This window comes from Alligator mississippiensis, chromosome 10, assembly GCF_030867095.1.
Source record: "Alligator mississippiensis isolate rAllMis1 chromosome 10, rAllMis1, whole genome shotgun sequence".
Lineage (NCBI taxonomy): Eukaryota > Metazoa > Chordata > Crocodylia > Alligatoridae > Alligator > Alligator mississippiensis.
Genome location: NC_081833.1, coordinates 76,249,936 through 76,267,418, shown reverse-complemented (window position 1 = coordinate 76,267,418; position 17,483 = coordinate 76,249,936). Strand labels below are relative to the sequence as shown.

At 63.3% G+C, this 17,483-nt stretch overlaps 4 protein-coding genes across 4 annotated transcripts; 2 read left to right on the top strand and 2 right to left on the bottom strand.

Annotated features, from left to right (window-relative positions):
- Positions 1 to 65: 65 nt before the first annotated feature.
- On the top strand, positions 66 to 6,111 carry TMED6 (transmembrane p24 trafficking protein 6). Its single transcript, XM_006258839.4, has 4 exons — positions 66 to 2,112; positions 4,473 to 4,596; positions 4,884 to 5,035; positions 5,524 to 6,111. Exons 1-4 carry the CDS (start codon positions 1,897 to 1,899, stop codon positions 5,746 to 5,748), a joined length of 717 nt encoding a protein of 238 aa, XP_006258901.1. The 5' UTR covers positions 66 to 1,896; the 3' UTR covers positions 5,749 to 6,111.
- Positions 6,112 to 6,501: 390 nt separating this feature from the next.
- On the bottom strand, positions 6,502 to 8,406 carry NIP7 (nucleolar pre-rRNA processing protein NIP7). The gene is made up of 5 exons (XM_006258825.4): positions 8,260 to 8,406; positions 8,066 to 8,152; positions 7,834 to 7,972; positions 7,010 to 7,150; positions 6,502 to 6,925 (listed from the first exon to the last, which is right to left on the bottom strand). The coding sequence occupies exons 1-5, from the start codon at positions 8,313 to 8,315 to the stop codon at positions 6,806 to 6,808; spliced, it is 543 nt and encodes a 180-aa protein (XP_006258887.1). The 5' UTR covers positions 8,316 to 8,406; the 3' UTR covers positions 6,502 to 6,805.
- Positions 8,407 to 8,456: 50 nt separating this feature from the next.
- Positions 8,457 to 11,309, top strand: COG8 (component of oligomeric golgi complex 8). Its single transcript, XM_006258840.4, has 5 exons — positions 8,457 to 8,919; positions 8,998 to 9,205; positions 9,298 to 10,116; positions 10,299 to 10,467; positions 10,606 to 11,309. The coding sequence occupies exons 1-5, from the start codon at positions 8,579 to 8,581 to the stop codon at positions 10,890 to 10,892; spliced, it is 1,824 nt and encodes a 607-aa protein (XP_006258902.2). The 5' UTR covers positions 8,457 to 8,578; the 3' UTR covers positions 10,893 to 11,309.
- A 1,748-nt stretch (positions 11,310 to 13,057) lies between these two features.
- VPS4A (vacuolar protein sorting 4 homolog A) lies at positions 13,058 to 17,457 on the bottom strand. The gene is made up of 11 exons (XM_019487731.2): positions 17,343 to 17,457; positions 17,153 to 17,264; positions 16,917 to 17,064; positions 16,767 to 16,828; positions 16,558 to 16,677; positions 15,070 to 15,226; positions 14,717 to 14,865; positions 14,413 to 14,494; positions 14,002 to 14,221; positions 13,669 to 13,809; positions 13,058 to 13,507 (listed from the first exon to the last, which is right to left on the bottom strand). The coding sequence occupies exons 1-11, from the start codon at positions 17,361 to 17,363 to the stop codon at positions 13,406 to 13,408; spliced, it is 1,314 nt and encodes a 437-aa protein (XP_019343276.1). The 5' UTR covers positions 17,364 to 17,457; the 3' UTR covers positions 13,058 to 13,405.
- Positions 17,458 to 17,483: the final 26 nt, after the last annotated feature.

Sequence of the window (17,483 nt, the reverse complement as noted above, 5' to 3'; positions counted from 1 at the left end):
TGACCTTGTCCTCTTTGAGCTCTCTCTCCCCTTGCACGATTCGCTGCTTCCCATCTGTTTGCCTCAGTAGCTCTCTGGCCCTGAAAGGCACCGTGTGGTCTAGTTTGGTCCCGTGTGTATGAGGCATCGCTGTAGCAATACTTAGCTGTACCTCTCCCAGCCTTTGCGCCAGGCGAAGGTCCTGCCTCAGTGGTAGAATAGCTTGGGGCATGTCCCTGGGGTCAGCAGCCTGGCACCAGCTGTGTGTAGCACCCTTTGCAGCTAAAGTGCCAGCCCATGGTCTGAGCTGCAGCCTGCTCTGAGCAGGGGTGAAGAGGGTCCAAGAGAGGCCAACCCTCTTCTAGCAGGTAGCAGCAGCATGGAAGGGCTGCTGAGGAAAGAACAGGCTGTAACCATTGGAAACAGCAGCTTGTGGGCAAAGATCTCTCCTTACCAGCTGGGGCTCGCTCTCCATCAGCTCTTGGCCTGTGCAGCGTGACGCCTTGCCAACACCTGTGTTGCCACAAGCAAAGAGCTGTGTGCTGTCCAGCCAGGCTCCGTGCTCTGCTGGCTCTGAGCCCTTTCCACTTAGGGGTAAGGCCGAGTGCTTGGTTCCTTTGCTGCCTGAAGCAGGTTGGTGCAGCTGTAGCCTCCAGAGACCCAGCAGGGGAAGCACTTGAGGGGCACTAACGAAGGGAGCTGAAGTGGGGGGTTCAGCCAGGGACCAGCTGGGGAGAGCAGGGCTCAGGGCTGATCAGAGGAGGTGACAGTGCCTGGTCTGATCACTGCTGGACTCCACTGTCACCAGAGTCTGATCAGAGGAGGGTACCGCGGGAGCATCCCTTGCTGCCTCGTTGAGAGGGTCAGGCAGGCACCCTTTTCTTTACTGTGCTGTTCCAGGGACAGGGTGAGTGTCAGAAGCACCTGCTGTATCACTGCCCCCTTTCTCCTACCCGTAGGACTGCGTTTAATTCTCTTTACACCGCCTCTTTGATCCAGCCAAGGGAGCAGGGGCACTGGGGGCTTCTCCCATTACAGCTCGTGCTTGGCAGAATCCCTGCTGGAACGCGCGCTGCGCTGCCCCGCTGGGAGGAGTCCCCGATGATCTGCCCAGTGCTATCTAGATGCGAGTAGCACTTTCCTCTGTTGTTAGGGACGTGTCCCCTGTACTGGCGCAGCGTTAGCAGTGGGTCAAGCACTTGTCCCCCATTGGTGGCTCTATGTGGGCTGAATGCTGTGTGCATGGTTAGTAGGTGCCAGGGTGGGAAAGCATCTCGTTTTTGCCCTTTATTGTCCCGGGACATCAGGAGTAGCTTCCAACCCGTCTGATGGCTGGCCCTGGCGCTATGAGGAGGGCAATTCTTCCTCTTGCAGAATCAGGGTCTGGCCATGGACTGCAGAAGAGGAGAGTCAGCCCATACTGCTGCACAAGCTGTACGTTGCAGTGCTGGATGCGTGCGCAGCAGGGCTGAGCTCCCAGCACTTCTCTGTGGTCAGTGTCCGTGTCTCTCTGGCTAAGTAAAGTTCCTAGGAGAGCTCTGAGGAGCCTGGTGCTGTACAAGGTCTTCAGACTGGTGATGTGTGGAGAGTTGCGACAAGGAGGAGACCAGCCCTCTGGTCCCCCCAGAAAGTACCACGCGCCCAGAGATGCTTCTTCCCAGCTCCTGTGGGGGTGTCACAGAACGCTGTGAGGGGAACGCGCTGCCCAGCTGGCCCCGTGCTTCCTCTGAGCTCACCTTGAGGAGCTGCCCTGTCCCAGGTGCTCTGGCATTTGGACATGGGCAGCCGTGCTGACAGCTTGAGAGGCCGTCTGGAGAAATCAGGGGAGGAGTGAGTGAGGTTAATGATTATCCCCAGCGGTCCTGGGCTCTGGCGCCTGCTCTGCCCCAGCCAGAGGACCTGGGCTCAGGTGGCAGCATGCTCCCGCTGGCACCCGTCGTGCTGACCGTGGCACTGTTGAGTCTGCTGGGCCCTGCCGGGAGCCGCAAGACGGAGCCCCTGAGCGAGGCCAGTGACCAGCCTCTCTTCCGCGGGGCCGATCGCTACGACTTTGCCATTGTCATCCCTGGAGGGGCCACCGAGTGCTTCTGGCAGTTCGCACATCAGAGCGGCCACTTCTACTTCAGCTACGAGGTGAGCGCTGGGTACCTGGTGCTGGGGGTTTTGGCGGATGGGAGAGGCTGCCAGGGGCTGCGCGGCTTGTCTCCTGGGTGCGAGCGGGAATGGCTATTCCGGGTTCAAGGGGCTGGCACGGTGCCTGCCAGCGGCTCCAGGGAGAGGTGGGGGGACTGGCTCAGGGAAAGCACCTTTCCCTAGCCCTAACTGACCTGCGTGGCTGGCCTAACCTGAGAATCGGGGTGACGGGAGGAAACCACCCCCTGCCAGCCTAGCGCCGGGTGCTCATCCAGCCCTTCTTGAATCCTACTAAGCTCTGTCTCACCAAGTTTGGGGCAGAGCAGTTGTGTACCGTGCAAATCAGTGCAGGGGGCTTTTGTGGTCTAATATTTGTTTGCTTTGTACTTAGAAGCCCCCAGGTCCAAATCCAGCAGAAGTCCCTCCACCTTCGCAGCTGTCAGAGCAGCCCAAGTTCCCTGGCTTCTAATCCGCCTCCTAACAAGCTAATTGCAGGCCAGGCTCAATGATTTAATCAATCGCATTCGTCTTAAAAAATGGTTTGTAAAAAAATCAGCATTGCTTCCTTTTGGTTAGAAGTTTCCTGCCTCTCAAGTTCAGTGTTTGAGAAAGGCTGAATAAGCCACCCAGTTTGATGTTCTCCAAGCTCCTTACTGTTTTGTAGGCAAGGTTCTTCGAGTAGATGCGAGTAGTTGGAAAAATACTATTTTGTATGCTTGATTTCACCCCTCTCAAGTAAAGGGCTGTTTCCTTTTCTCTTCCTGGGCCAGTCCTCGCAGAACTGCCATCACCTCCCTGATCCCCTTCTGCTGTGCAGGAGACGGGGACCAGGACTGAGCAGAGCACGTAGCAAGGGAACGGCAGCATGATGGGCTCCGACCCCAGTCCATCCCATCTGGCATCCTGGCAAGCCAGCTGCCTCCAGGGATGAGGCTTAAATGTCTCTTCCAAGACGTGCGGGCATGAGCCGTTCTAGCTGGGGATTCTCGTCACCCCCAAAACCAGCCAGGCCCTTTTCCACCCTGCTGCCGTTTCTGGCTTTGATGTCCGGTGGCCGTGCTGTGTGGGAGGCGTTGCCTTTCATTACTGGTTGATTTGCTGCCTCTTCGATTCATGGTGCATTTGAGATGTTCTGTACGAGCCTCCTCGTCCCCCAGGCCTCTCAAGCTGGGGGCATCCTGCAGCCTCCATGTTTTCACCCATCCCCTCCTAATTCCCACTTCCATGTTGCTGCCGTTGCTTGCGCTCCTTCCCGTTGGCGGAGCTGGAGTTGTTGGATATCTCAAATGCAGTGACCCTGACTCGGCTTTGATCCCCTCAGCTTGCCCCCCATCAGCTCTTGTAGGCATTTCTGGAAGGAGGCGAACAGGTGAGGTCGCCCCCTCGCTCACAGCTTGCCCAAGGGCCCTGCGTGGCCCTTCACAGCCTGTGCTAGGGGGTCGGTCAGCGCTACCCTCACGGGCATAGGACTGAGACACTCAGGCTAAGGGCCTGGCTCCAAAGCCCCTGTAGAAGTCAGGGAGGCTGCAGGTGCTCAGCATCTCAATCAGGGCCCAAGTGCCACGTGTAGCCTGGGCATGGAGCGATGGCAGTGCAGGGGTAAGTCCTGGCTGCCCGTGGTGCTGAGGTACCGTCACTGCAGGAGTCTCCACCCGGCACGGTCAGCTGGAAGCCAGGAGGCCCTCTGACCCCCGCAGCAGGATCCTGGAGGTCGCTTGCTCCCGTTCCAGGTGCGAGACTGAACCCTTCGCCCCTTATCATGGTCCCAGCTCCTGCTTCTCCAAGGTTGGGGGCATTTGTGCCTGGCACTTAAGGGACGCTGAGGCCTATAAATAGAGTTATCAACTGCCCCTTTATCTGCAGCAGCACAGGGCGCTGCGGAGAGCCGTGTGGAGCGCAGCACCTGGCAGGGAGGGGTTCAGCCAGTGGAGCTGCCTCAGTTCGTGGGGGCAGGGTCTCTGCTTCCCTCCGGTCCCAAGGATGGCTGTCCCTGCACCTGGAAAAGGTGCCAGATTTGCAGAGACAGGAGTGAATTGCATGTCTGTTTGGAGAGAACAAGCCTTGGCCAGGCTTCTATGCACATGCTGGATGGGCTGTCCTGGCAGGGCCCCACAGCAGGCAGGTGGCAGCAGTGCCACGGCCTTCCCTGCCCTGTGGTCTCACCTCTGCCCAGCCTGCCCGACAGGCTTAGGGACCATCCGCTCCTGCCCCATCGAGGGCAGCAGGTACCGCTGAGCAGAGCAAACCCACCTCCACGCAGATGGCCTGGCAGCACTGTTAGCTGGGAGGTCCCGGGGCAGATCCTCTGCAGCGTGCAGAGCAGCACCTGATGTTCCCTGCTCTCCCTGCCTCGGTTTCAGGTGCAGCGGGCGTCGGGAATGGCTGACAGACACATCCTGGTCACGGCGAGCGACCCCAATGGCTTCCGCGTAGGCACTGCCCAGGACCCGCGAGGACAGATCAACTTCTCCACCAAGGAGACAGGTATTGTCCTCCCTCCCTAGACTGCCCAAGTTCCAGCAGGGCCTGCTGTTCCCTGAAAGCTCAACCGTCTCAGCCACGGGGCCAGGGACTCTGCTCCACACCAGGCACGTCCAGTGCTGAACTCAGGACTAGAGTGTCTGGCGGGCTGTCCCGGGGTTTCCGAGCGCTCACACTGCGTCTCACTCTTCCAGAGGTGGGAAGTATCTGAGTGGAGGATTCGGGTAACTTCTGAGCAGTGCAGCACCTGCTAACGGTTCTCTGAAGCTTAACTCCCCTTTTATCCACAGGCTTTTACCAGCTTTGCCTGAGCAATCGCCACAACCACTTTGGGTTTGTGCAGGTTTATCTCGACTTCGGGGTGTTATACGAAGGTTTTGACACCGAGAACCAGCCCGAAATGGAGAGGAAGGAGCTCAATGACACACTGGAGGCAATTGAGGTAATGGAAGTGTCATTTACGATCAGTTTGAAATCCGTAACACAGTCCAGACAGACACAGGAACAGGCCCTTGGTCTAACAGGCAGCTGGGAAAGCTTAGGAACTACTTACTGCACCCGGGAACCAATGCCAAAGTGGGAGAGGTGGGCATGGGCGTAGGCAGCTGGCTCCAGTAGGCCAGGACCGGGGAGGAGGTGAATAAGGCGAAAGCAGGCTCTGGAGGAGAGGTCTCCTCCTCGGTGCATCGCAGGCCCACGCAGCCCCAGGGCCTGCGGGTCAGTTCTTGCAGCCCCAGCTTCCCTCACTTATTTTCAGAAGCACAGCATGCGCCACACAGGGTCAGACCAAGGGGCTGAGCGCAGCATCCTGCTGCCCGTGTTAGGACAGCCAGGTCCCACATACCAGGGGCTCAAGCCAGCAGGGTTCAGGGTCCCCTGCAGGGGAGGAAAGGCTCTCTCACCTGCTCAGGGCCCCGGCTCTTGCTGCAGATGAGCACCCGCAAGCTGCAGGGCTACATCTTCCACATGTGGCGCTTCTACAACATGGCGCGGATGAGGAAGGGGGCCGACTACTTCCTGCTCGAGGCCAACTCCTACTACGTGACACGGTGGTCAGCGGCGCAGAGCTGCGTCATCCTCCTCTCAGGTGCGCTGCAGCTCTATTTCCTGAAGCGGCTCTTCAACGCGCCGTCCACCAGCAAGCCACGGTGCTGAGCTCTCTGCAGGTGCCCACCACAGGCCAGTGCAGCCAGGAGACGGCGGGGAGCAGGGGCAGCACTGCTGCCTCCCTGGGCCAGACTCTTCCCCACCCCCAGGACTGGGATGGAGAGGGGGATCTGCTCTGGCAGGGTGGTGCAGTGAGGCCAGGTGACTGGCAGACTGGAAATCCTCCTTGTCACCTCTCCAGTGAAGCTGCCTTCTGTCCTTCTCCTCCTTGAGGACCAGCTGGAGGAGAGGGAGAGGATGGTGTACATACATACGCCCTGTGCTGGGGGTGGCTACTTGACCCTGTTCTACCACCGCAGTCCCTGAAGGGACTGGCCTTGCATTACAAACCCAATAAATAGCACTAGCCAAGCCTCTGTTGTCTGAAACGACTGCCAGGCAGAAACCAGGGCCTAGCCCTTTGCTACAGGTGCAGTGCTCTGCCCATGTCCGCTGCGATGGGGAGCCCTTGGGTGTGGTCATGGCAGCCTCAGTTCATCTCCTTCAGCATCAAGTACAACACCTGGCTGGGAAAGGATGGTGCTTCCCCTGGGGACGGACGGGGTATGTTCGCAGGTGGACAGCAGGTGTCATCTCAGAGTCGGTTTGATGGGCTCGGTGCGCGAAGAGGCACCTTTCTCTGGCTTGCCCCGTGGCATTTACCACGGCAGCAGGGCTACAGCTGGCACGAGTATAACCTGTTCCCACGAGCTCGGAGCCATGCGGGGCTGTGGCAGAGGGACTGAGCCTTTTCACCACTGCTGTGGCCCAAGTCAGGGGGAGATTTTATTAGAGAGAAAACCCCATTTTGTATTAGCCCAGCCCCAGGGTGCTGGGCCTGCAATCTCCCTCTGGTCAGGTCACCCACAGAGCTCGCACCTGTCACTACCACCGGGACACGGCTGTCTGGGACAGCAAGAGCCTGTCGCAGTTACTTGTGGAGCTCCGTGCTGGAGCCCTCCCAGGTGCCTGGAGGGGCTCGCAGGGCTTCGTCCTGATCGCACAACAAAGTCTGTCCTTCCCAAATGCGGCCAAGTCTTTGGAGCCTTTGCGCTCCCAGCTCCACCTAAGTCAGCGTCTCCTCGTTCCGCACGTACTCCCCGACATCCGCCTGATGAAACACCACGATCGCCATGGGGTCCACTTTCCGGCAGTCCTGGGTGGACTTTGCCGCCACTCCAAAACCCTGCGGAACCAACAACAGCCGCCGTCAGACACCGCTTCGAGGGCCCTGGCCAGCAGCCGTAGCCCCCGGCCCAGCATCGCTCACCAGAGGGACGTCTGCCATGGAGTACACCACCACGCCCTGGTACTGAGCCGTGTTCTCGGTGATGCGGCCCAGGCCAGATTTCAGCACGTGGTTCCCGTAGAGGAAGGACTGCTCCGTGCCCGGCTTCACCCACACTTTATACTGCGAGAGAAGCAAAGGAGAAACCATCAGCACATCCACGGGAGCTGCCGTTGTGTCCTTCGTGAGGACACAACGCTTCGCAGGTCAGACTCCGCAGGGCTGGAGGAAACGGGCAACGCTTCCCCCTCTGCCCCCTGGACAACGGCAAAAGCGGAGGCGGTGTCGGCTGTCAGCGAGCAGTCAGCAGGACTCGGGCCGGGTCCCTGGGACGCCCAGGTCATCAGAGAAAGCCTGTAAACCATTTCCCCCGTCGCGGTGCAGGCTGCCAGGTTGGAGACCGGTGTCGGGAGAACGGCGCAGCCACGACGCGCCGCACGGGGGCCAAGCGCGGCCTCCACAAGGCAGACGCCTCCGACCACCGCGCTCGAAGAACGTAGCTGGGCAGGACGGAGCTGCCGTCCGTCCGTGACGCTGCCCCGCGCGAACACGGCAACCTCGCCGCCCGCGCCCCGCGTCTCCCGCAGGCTCTCGAGCCCAGAGCAGCCGCCGCCATCGCGTGGACGCGGGCCCGAGGCTTCCCCGCAGCCATCGCGGGGCTGGACGCGCGCGGCGTGAGGGAGCCGGCTCGGCCTCCTCTACTGCAGGGAAGTGGCGCGCTCGTTTCGGGAGAGCGGAGCGACCCCCCCCCCCATCCCCCCTGCACACACGCACACACACACACGTGCAAAGCCGCGGGGTCGCACCTTGGCGTAGGGCGCGAGGTAGTCGAGGGCGGTGACGTGCAGCCGGAACTTCCCCGTCTTGGTGAACTTCCCGAAGCAGGTGCCCAGCGAGACCAGGCGGTCGCCGGGGACGCTCGTCGCCAGCTTCAGCAGCCGCTCGCTACGAGAGAGCGCCGCAGCTGCCTCACCCCGACCCGACCCGGCCCGCCCCGACTCGACCCCCCGCCCCGGGGTCGTGGGGCGGGGCACCTACCTGACGTAGTAGACGCGGTCCTTGTGCAGGCGGAAGCAGTAGGAGCCGTCGGGCCGGTCCACCAGCAGCTGCATGTTCTCGCCGATGCTGCGGGGGGTGGGACGGGCCATGAGCGCGGCAGCCCCGGGCCCCCACCCGCCCCATTCTCCCGCATAAGTGCCCTTCTCCCCCCGCCCCGCCCCGCCCCTGCTCACTATCTTGCCAGCTTCTCGAACATGACCCGCGTCTCCTCCTCCGTGAGCGGCCGCATCGCGCCCGGCACCCACGTGCGGGCAGGCGGAAGCAACCTCCTGGAACCGGAAGCGGTCCCCCGGAACCGGAAATGAGCCCGGAGCAGTAGAGCCTGGGGTGGAGGGATCGAGTTTCCATTCCTCTCCTCCTGTGAGGGAGGACGGGAAGCTCGCTCCGCCCCTTCCCCTACGCACAGGAAGTGCCATAGAGCCGCCTGGCTGGAGCGTCCCCTGCCACGCAACGGAGCATCGAGGCGGGGCGGCCAGCCTGCCGCTTGCCAAGATGGCGGCGGCGGCGGGGCCCGGGGCGGACGTGGAGGAGGCCAGCCTGCTGGCCTGGCTGCTCCCCGGGGCCGGGCCTGGGACGGGGAGCGGGGCGGAGCTGGCCGCCTACGTGGCGGAGCTGTCGGCGCTGGGGCTGGAGGCGCTGGGCCGCGAGCCGGCGCGCCTGGCCGAGGAGCGGGCGCGGCTGGGCGCGCAGACGCGGGGCTTGGCCTTCGCGCACTACAAGACCTTCATCCGCTCGGCCGAGTGCACCGCGCAGACCGGCCGCGGCTTCGGCGGCGTCGAGCGCGGCCTCGCGCGGCTCCTGGCCCGCCTGCCCGCCTGCCACGAGGCCTGCCGGTGCGTTGCCATGGGCACAGGGGGCGGGGCGTGTGGGGGCGGGGGCGGGGCGCGGGGCTGAGCGGGTCGCCCCTGCAGGAGCTTCGTGCGGGAGGCGGAGGCGATCGCGGCGAGCCGCCGCACCAACAGCCTGACGCTGAGCCGGCACACGGAGATCCTGGAGGTGCTGGAGATCCCGCAGCTCATGGACACCTGCGTGCGCAACGGCTACTACGAGGAGGCGCTGGAGCTGGCCGCCTACGTGCGCCGGCTGGAGAGGAAGCACGCCGCCATCCCCGTCATCCAGGTGGGGCCGCGGGAGGGCGGGGGCAGGGCGCCGGGGCAGGCGGGCGCGGCCCGGGGGCTGACGTCGCCGCTGCCACCGTGTCCCCGCGCCAGGGCATCGTGGCGGAAGTGCGCCAGTCCACGCAGCTGATGCTGAGCCAGCTGCTGCAGCAGCTGCGTGCCGCCGTCCCGCTGCCCGCCTGCCTGCGCGTCATCGGCTACCTGCGGCGCATGGACGTCTTCACGGAGGCCGAGCTGCGCGTCAAGTTCCTGCAGGCGCGGGACGCCTGGCTCCGCTCCATCCAGGCCGCCCTCCCCGACGACGACCCCTACGTGCATGTCGCCAAGACGGTGGAGGCCTGCCGCGTGCACCTCTTCGACGTGGTCACCCAGTACCGCGCCATCTTCTCGGACGAGGAGCCCCTGCTGCCCGCCGGCGAGCCGGCCGTCACCGAGAGCGCCATCTTCCACGGCTGGGTGCTGCAGAAGGTGGCGGAGTTCCTGCGGGTGCTGGAGAGCGACCTGCAGCGGGGGGTGGGCGGCCGCTTGGACTCGCTGCTGGGGCAGTGCATGTACTTCGGCCTGTCCTTCAGCCGGGTGGGGGCCGACTTCCGCGGCCAGCTGGCCCCCGTGTTCCAGCGCGTGGCCATGGGCGCTTTCCGCAGGGCCGTGCAGGAGGCCGCGGACAAGTTCCAGGAGGAGATGAACTCCTACACGCTGATCTCGGCCCCGGCCATGCTGGGCAGCACCATCCCGGTGTCCGTGCCCTCTGCCCAGCCGGGGACGCTGCAGCCGCCCATGGTGCTGCTGGACTTCCCGCCTCTCGCCTGCTTCCTCAACAACGTCCTCGTGGCCTTCAATGACCTGCGGCTCTGCTGCCCCGTGGCTCTTGCCCAGGACGTGACCACGTCCCTGGAGGCGGCGCTGTGCACGGTGAGGTGCTGGAGACGGCTTGGTCTCTTGTGCTCCCATCCCTTGCCTGCCCCTGGCAGATGGGCAGGACTGGGGGGTTCGGTACCACGATACAACCTGGCTGGCAGGATATCCTGGTGCCCCCTACGCATCGTGGCGGGGCCTGGGGTGACGATCCTCACCCACATCTCGTCCCCGTACAGGTGACCACCGTCATCCTGGCGTTTCACCGGGCCGAGGAGGCGGCTTTCAGCAGGCGGGAGCAGGAGCTTTTCGTTCAGTTCTGCACGGCCTTCCTGGACGACCTGCTCCCCTACCTCAACCGCTGTCTCCAGGTCCTCTTTCCGCCGGCCCAGATCGCGCAGGCCCTGGGTAAGCTGCCCACCCCAGCTCCTGGTGGCCTCCTTAGCTGCCAGTGGAGGCACCTGCTGCCCTGAGTCCTGTGCTGGGGGCCCTGCTCTGACCTGCAGGCAGGCTCCAGCTGAGTGACCTCTCCATTCCCTCTGCCAGGGGTGCCCCCCACACAGCTGCACAAGTACGGCAGCCTGGGCTGCGTGGATGCCAGCAGGATCGGGGAGCCGCTGGCCTTTATCTTGCCACCGAAGGAGGCAAGCTTCATGCCCGCTGAGGAGAAAGAGCTGCCCCGGGAGAGCCCAGCACCTGTGCCAGCCCCGGAAGTGCCAGGCCCAGAGCAGGAGGCAGACCCTGGCACCCCATCTCTGTGCGAGGCTGAGGACCAGAGCAGTGTGGATGCAGGGGATGTTCTGCAGCTCGAGGGACTGGCAGCTGCCACCTAGTGCAGGGAGGGACGTGCCTGGTGGAGCCTGTGTGGTCTGTGAGAGGTGCAGGCTTTCCTTGCTCTGCTAAGTGGAGGCAGATTGGCCTGCAGCTGTCCTGAGCCCTATGTAGGGGCAAGGCCGGGTTGGGGCTGTGGGGTGAGGTGGTGGGGGGCAAGTGTCCTGGTCAAGGCAGGGAGCAGCACAGAACCCGCCACCTCTGGAGGATCTGTGGAAGCCTCTCGGGCCACAGGCCGAGGCTAGACATACTCCAGCCCACTCCCCATCAGAAGCCAGCCTCCCTGGCATGTGCAATAGGGCTGCATGCTCTGAGGCTGGTGGTGCAAATAGGAGCGGTTCACTGTGGAAGCAGGATCCGTGTGCAGCTGGTTTGGGAAAGGTGCTGGGTCTTACGTGAATAAAACTCATTGTCAATCACCTGTGCCTGCAGAGCTCCCTGCCCTTGGTGCGGCTGCTGCCCCATGCCTACAGGTTTGGAGCTGGGGGGAGGCAGGGGCTTTCCCTGTCGGGCAGCTGCAGCTGGGTGCTGCTATGACACTGGGGGTACTGGCTCCCCCCCACCTCTAGAGGTCATATTTAGTCCAACCCCGTGCTCAAAGCAGGATCAGACCCAACTACATCATCTCAACCAAGGCTTTGCCTACCTGGGTTTTAAAAGCCTCCAAGGATGGAGATGCCATCACCACCTCTGAGCAGCCTGCTCCAGTGCTTGACCACCCTCCTAGCAAGAAAATTCTCCCTAATATCCAACCTCAGCTTCCCTCGCTGCAGCTTGAGCCCATTGCTCCTTGCCCTGTCGTCTGCCCCCACTGAGACCAGTCCAGCTCTATCCACTGTGGGACCAACCTTTAGGGAGTTGAAGGCTGTTATTAAATTCCCCCTCAGTCTCCTCTTCCCCAGGCTAAATAAGCCCAGTTCCCTCAGTCTCTCTGCACATGTTATGCCCCCCAACCATTTCATCACTGCTAGACTCCAATGTGTCCCCATCCTTTCTGTAAGGGGGGGGAGGGCAAACCTGGGCACAGGACTCCAGATAAACTCAGGGATTTTGAGCCAAAACCCAGTGCCATTCCCAGGGTCTGAGGTGAGGGCTGCATGGCCCAAGAGGGAGCAGGGAGGCTCTTGGGGGTCCCCAGTGCAGCTGCTGTTCCCCTGGAGGTCGGGGTCATGCCCCCCACAGTGCCTTGGCCCCGAGTCCCTCCTGGGGGGACAGAGCGCCCAGCAGCTGCTTCTGCACCCTGCGGGAGCCCTGCAGGACAGCGCCATTGGACCCCCCCCCTGCAACATCATCCCATCCTGCCAGGGGGTGACCAGGACCCATGGGGGGTGCATTAGGTCTACACTTCCCAGGATGCACCCCCCCGGCTGCCAGTCCTTCTGTCCCACGTGTGTCCATCCCTGTTGGAGGCAGGAGCAGTGCCTGGCACCAGGACAGGGTGCGAGCGAGACACGGGAGCACTGGGCTCAGCCCACGAAGAAACCTGCACTGGCCTTGCTTACAGCTCCAGCCCTGGGCAGCCAGGCCGGGCCCTCTACCAGCGCCCAGGGCCTGTGCATCTGGAGGCCTTTCTCCCATGTGGGCTCCTGCTCTCAGCACCCACTAGCAAAAGCCCCATGAGCTGGGAGGAAACCTGCCCCTGGAGTGCAGCTGTACGGCTGGCAAGGTGCAGCAGCCCCACGCAGCTGAGAATCCAGGCAGGGCTGAAGGGGGAAGGAAACAGGCAGGAAGAGGGTCTAGGGAGTGAAGGGCCCAGCTTTCCTCTCTGGGGGCAGCCCCAGCTGCACAGGACACCACACTGCTCCTGGGCAGGGGTCAGAGCCTGGGGTCTAGGGGTGAGATACGGACAGGGGCAGAGGGGACAGGGCAGAAGCCTCCTCCCTGCAGGAGACAACTCAATTTACTTGCAGGAGAAGGCAGGGGGCATCTCCCCTCCCATGCTCTGCCAGGAAGGTGGGGGCCTTGCACCTACCTCCCCCAGAGTCCCGCAGCTTGCCCGGCTCCATCAACCCCTGGGGGACCGGGGCTCAAGCTCCTAGACAGTAGCTTTGCCATCAGCCACGGGGCGCCGGACCCGAGCCAAGCAGGACCCCAGGTCCGCCTCTCCAGCCTGGACAGGAGGGAGGGATCCAGCGCCTGTGCTGCAGAAAGCCTGGCCAAGCCAGCGAAGCTTTCATATGGTTTTTATTTTATACAAACAAGACAAACCCAAGCAGCATTAATTTAAAAAATTAAAAAAAAAGAAAAAAAGAAAAGGAAACCAAACCAAAGAGCAGGAAGGTTGCGGGAGCCCCGGCTGTGCCCCAGCCCTTCCCATAGTGTCTGGTGGCTGTGAGCGCCACCTCGTCCCTCCCCACAGGGCAGGCATGGGGATGCGGGTTCGGGAGAGAGTGGAAGTGGTGCGTTGGCTTGGCACGGCCAGCCCCTGCCCGCCCGCCCACCAAGGCTTTGCTAGTAACACGCGTGCGTGGCTGCCGGGTGGCCCGTCCCCCCACCCACCCCCGGGCAGAAGTGTTTAACCTTCCTGCCCAAAGTCCTCTGTGAACTTCTTCACCTTCAGGAGGTCCTCGGCATTCACCGTTGGGCGGGTGGTGGCCAGTGAGCGCAGCATGTCCGACTACACAACAAGGAGAGGGGGCGTGAGGGCCACACTGGCACGGAGGACAGGGAGAGCCCCAGGACAGGGTCTGGAGCACCAAGCAGGTCTCACGCTGCCCCCCACGGTACAGGGCTCCAGGCCCCAACCCCACAGCAGCCCTGAGATGGCGCCTCCCTTACCATGCAAACCGTCGGCTCCATTAGCTTGTCGCTGGGCACCTCCATCCAGGTCATCTCTATGGCCCCAGGGTCTCCAGGAGAGCACGGGGTCAGGAGGTCGTCGACGGTGACGTTGGGGTTGGTCCGAGACGGGCCTCGGACCTGGAATGGGCCAGAGAGAACAGCGCTGATGGGCTGGCCCGTGCGCATCTCTGGTACCTCCCCACTCCCGGGGCCAGCCCAGGGGCTCAGTCAGTGCCCAGTGAGACAGCAGTGGCACAACACAGCCCGCGTGGCTGTAGTGGGGGACGCCGGTGCCACCGCAGCCACCCCACCCCGCACGCCCGCGCTCACCTTCTTGAAGTGTGTGGCCGACTGCACTTTGCGCACGGGCTGCATGAGGGCGTCGCGCACGATGATGCTGATGTCAGCCCCTGAGTAGCCGTCCGTCTTCCGGGCCAGCTCCTGGATGTTGGTGTCCGACAGGCTGTGCGGCGTGTTCCCCAGGTGCAGCCTGAATATCTGGGCCCGTGCCGCCTCCTCCGGCAGCGGGATGTAGATGCGCTTCTCGAACCTGGACAAGGGAGGGGCAGTAGCAGGCCTTGCTGGGGTTCAGCCTCCTGGCTGCCAGGCAAGGGGGGCGAGGAACACCGGGACAGGCTGCAGGCGCACACAGGGCACTAAGGCAACACGGGACAGCCCTCACTGCTGCACCACGGGAAGCAGGAGAGCAGTGCCAGCCCCCGTGCCCACAACCCCGCTCACCTCCTTCTGATGGCCGAGTCAAGCACCCACGGGATGTTTGTGGCACCGAGGACGAGGATCCCATCACTGCTATTGCCAACACCTGCCGGAAGCAGAAAGACCAGTGAGGGGCAGTGGGGCATCTGGGAGCCCTGGAGGGGCTGGGGTCAGGCAGCCGCCAGGCTGAGCTGGTCAGGAGAGGCAAGGGCGACCAGCACGGAGGGCATCCTCGTGGGTTTGGTCTCATGTCCCGTCCCCTTCCTGGCCCCTCCACGCCTGCAGCCTTGGCACGCAGAGCCCACGGTGGGAAGTGGGGAGCCCGCACCTTGCATCTGCACCAGGAACTCGGTTTTGATGCGACGCGCAGCCTCGCTCTCATTCTCGTTGCGGGAGCCACACAGCGAGTCCACCTCGTCGATGAAGATGATGGAGGGCTTGTGCTGCCGCGCCAGCTCAAAGAGGTTCTTCACCAGCCTGAGGCCAAGGGACAGTGGTGAGCCCTCACCCTAACCCACGTGCGCAGCCAGGATGGGCCCCTGCTTCCTGCCTGTGCCCACCCCATGGCACCAGGGCCCTCCCCCGTGGCAGCCCCCAGCCCAGGCCACTCCCTGGGGGTGGCTCAGGGCCTGCGCTTGCTCTGCCCTGCTCACACGAGCGGTGTGGAGCAGCCAGACTTACTTCTCGCTCTCCCCCAGCCACTTGGACATCAAGTCCGAAGACGACACGGAGAAGAAGGTGGAGTTGTTGGCCTCGGTTGCCACAGCCTTGGCCAGGTATGACTTCCCCGTGCCCGGAGGCCCAAAGAGCAGGATCCCTCGCCAGGGTGTGCGTTTCCCTGCAACACAGCGCTGTGAGTCAGCCGCCCATGTCTGCTGGGCCGGGGCTGGGCTTGCTGGAGAGGGTGAAGCTGGGGTTCCAGCTCTGCCCCCTCCATAGCACCTCCCTCCTGGCCAAGGTCTGTCTGCCTAGCGCTGCCCTTGCTAGGGCCTGGCTGGTTTCATGTGCCCTTCCCTGCCGGAGCTGCCAGCTAAGGGAGCCTCTGGGTTTCTGCTCAGGCTGGGACTCCAGCGATCCTGATTCTGGCCCATGACCACCGAGACGCACTGGGGAGCTGACCCAAGGATGGGCCCTCCATGCCCGACCCCGTCTAGCCTCTCCTCCCGCTGTCCCAGTAAAAGGTATCAGAGAATGGCAGAACATGAGGAGTTGGAAGGGACTTCAGGAGTCCTCAAATCCAGTGTTTCTCAACCTGTGTGTCACGACCCAAAAGGGGGTCGCAAAGATATAGGAAAGGGTCGCGAATAAAATTTAAATGGATCAAAAAACTTTAAAAATTGATTCTCCTTTAAAGGAGAAATATGTGGGAAACCGTGGCTCTTCCCTTGCAGGCTAGCAGAGCTCCAGCCTGCAAGGGGCTGCTTGGAGCCCGCCTGCCCCACACGCTGGGGGGCTGGGGGTGAGGGGCACTGCGTCAGGACTGGCCAATGATGTCTGCAAATGGGTCCTGGTACAAAAAAGGTTGAGAACCGCTGATCTAGTCCGAGCCCTGCTCCAAGCAGGACCAGTCCCAACTACGTCATCCCAGCCAAGGCTTTGTTGAGCCGAGTCTTAAAAGCCTCCACGGATGGCGACTCCATCACCTCTCTGGGTAAGCTGCTCCAGTGCTTCACCTCCCTCCTCGTGAGAGAGTTTTTCCTAATATCCAACCTCAACTTCCCTTGCTGCAGCTGGAGCCCATTGCTCCTTGTTCTGAGAACAGCCCGGCTCCATCCTCTTCGCAGCCCCCCTGCGGGGAGGTGAAGGCTGCTATTCAATCCCCCTCGGTCTCCTCTTCTGCAGACTCAATCAGCCCCGTTCCCTCAGCCTCTCCTCACCAGTCCTGTCCCCCAGCCCCCAAACCATTTTTGGTCGCCCTCCAATGTGCCCACATCCTGTCTGCCGTGGGGGGCCACAGCTGGACGCAGGACTCCGGACGTGGCCTCCCCAGCGCTGAGCAGCGGGAAGAATCGCTGCCCAGGACCCGCTGGCGACGCTCCTACTCCCGCAGCCGGCAGCACCGGCCCGGCCTCGCTCCTCGCCGGCTCCCGGGGCTGCAACGCCGCGGCCTGCGGGCGGCTCTGGGGCGCGAGGGGGCAGCCCTGCCCCCGCCCCGGGCACAATCCTCACCGGTGAACAAGTGGGGGAATTTGATGGGCAGGATGACGGCCTCCTTCAGCGCCTCCTTGGCTCCCTCCAGCCCGGCCACGTCGTTCCACCGCACGTTGGGCTTCTCCATCATGATGGCGCCTGCAGGGGAGGCAGCTCTCTCAAGGCGGGCGCCGAGCCCGCGATGCCCCCGGCTCGCTCTCCCGGCCCGGCCCGGCCCGGCCCCTTACCCATGAGCTGCTCCTGCAGCTTCTTCTTTTCGGGGTTCTCGCCCTCGCTGTCGCTGTCACTGCTGCAGAGGACACGGCGTCACGCCCGGGCGGGGGGACACATGACACGACACGACAGGACACGACACGACACGACGCGGGCGCGCTCACCCCTTGCTGTCGCTCTGCGCCTCCTTGACGGGCTTCTTGCTCTGCTTGTCCTTGCTGCGCAGGTAGTCCTTCAGCTTCTCCGCCCGGTCCAGGTACTGCACGCACTTGGCCCGGATGCTCTCCTTCGCCTTGTCGCTGTGCGCCTCATCTGCCGGGGGGGCCGCGCTCAGCACCCCCGCCCCCCGCCCCCCGCCCCCGCACCGCCCGGTCCCGCACCGCCCCCCGGCCGCGCTCACACTTGATGGCGTGCAGGAAGTACTCCACGGCGTGCTGGTAGAGGCGCAGCGCCTCCGCGTAGTTCTTGGCCTTGTCCTCCTCCGTGGCCCGCGTCACCAGGTCGATGGCCTTCTGCGGGCAGCGCCGCCAGGCTCAGCTCGGCCCGGCCCGGCCCGGCCCCCCAGCCCCGGCCCCCCCGGCCCGCGGTACCTGCAGGGTGGACGTTGTCATCGCATCTCCCGGGGGCGGCTCGGCACGGCACGGCTCGGCACGGCACGGCGGGCGGACGCGGGGGGAGGGGAGGGAGGGGGAGCAGACGAGACGAGAGGGGAGGAGACGAGACGACTGGGG

Bases quoted from the DNA above. Each gene is read 5' to 3' on its own strand.
- COG8 (XM_006258840.4), top strand. From the start codon at position 8,579: ATGGCGGCGGCGGCGGGGCCCGGGGCGGACGTGGAGGAGGCCAGCCTG. The intron at 8,920-8,997 runs GTGCGTTGCCAT...TCGCCCCTGCAG, and splicing joins GCCTGCCACGAGGCCTGCCG to GAGCTTCGTGCGGGAGGCGG. The intron at 10,117-10,298 runs GTGAGGTGCTGG...GTCCCCGTACAG, and splicing joins TGGAGGCGGCGCTGTGCACG to GTGACCACCGTCATCCTGGC.
- TMED6 (XM_006258839.4), top strand. From the start codon at position 1,897: ATGCTCCCGCTGGCACCCGTCGTGCTGACCGTGGCACTGTTGAGTCTG. The intron at 2,113-4,472 runs GTGAGCGCTGGG...CCTCGGTTTCAG, and splicing joins ACTTCTACTTCAGCTACGAG to GTGCAGCGGGCGTCGGGAAT. The intron at 4,597-4,883 runs GTATTGTCCTCC...TTTTATCCACAG, and splicing joins CTTCTCCACCAAGGAGACAG to GCTTTTACCAGCTTTGCCTG.
- VPS4A (XM_019487731.2), bottom strand. From the start codon at position 17,363: ATGACAACGTCCACCCTGCAG. The intron at 16,678-16,766 runs GTAAGGGGCCGG...CCTCCCCTGCAG, and splicing joins GCTGCAGGAGCAGCTCATGG to GCGCCATCATGATGGAGAAG. The intron at 14,495-14,716 runs GTGCGGGCTCCC...TGCTTCCGGCAG, and splicing joins GTTCCTGGTGCAGATGCAAG to GTGTTGGCAATAGCAGTGAT.
- NIP7 (XM_006258825.4), bottom strand. From the start codon at position 8,315: ATGCGGCCGCTCACGGAGGAGGAGACGCGGGTCATGTTCGAGAAGCTG. The intron at 8,153-8,259 runs GTGAGCAGGGGC...CACCCCCCGCAG, and splicing joins TTCGAGAAGCTGGCAAGATA to CATCGGCGAGAACATGCAGC. The intron at 6,926-7,009 runs GTGAGCGATGCT...TTGGTTCCGCAG, and splicing joins CCATGGCAGACGTCCCTCTG to GGTTTTGGAGTGGCGGCAAA.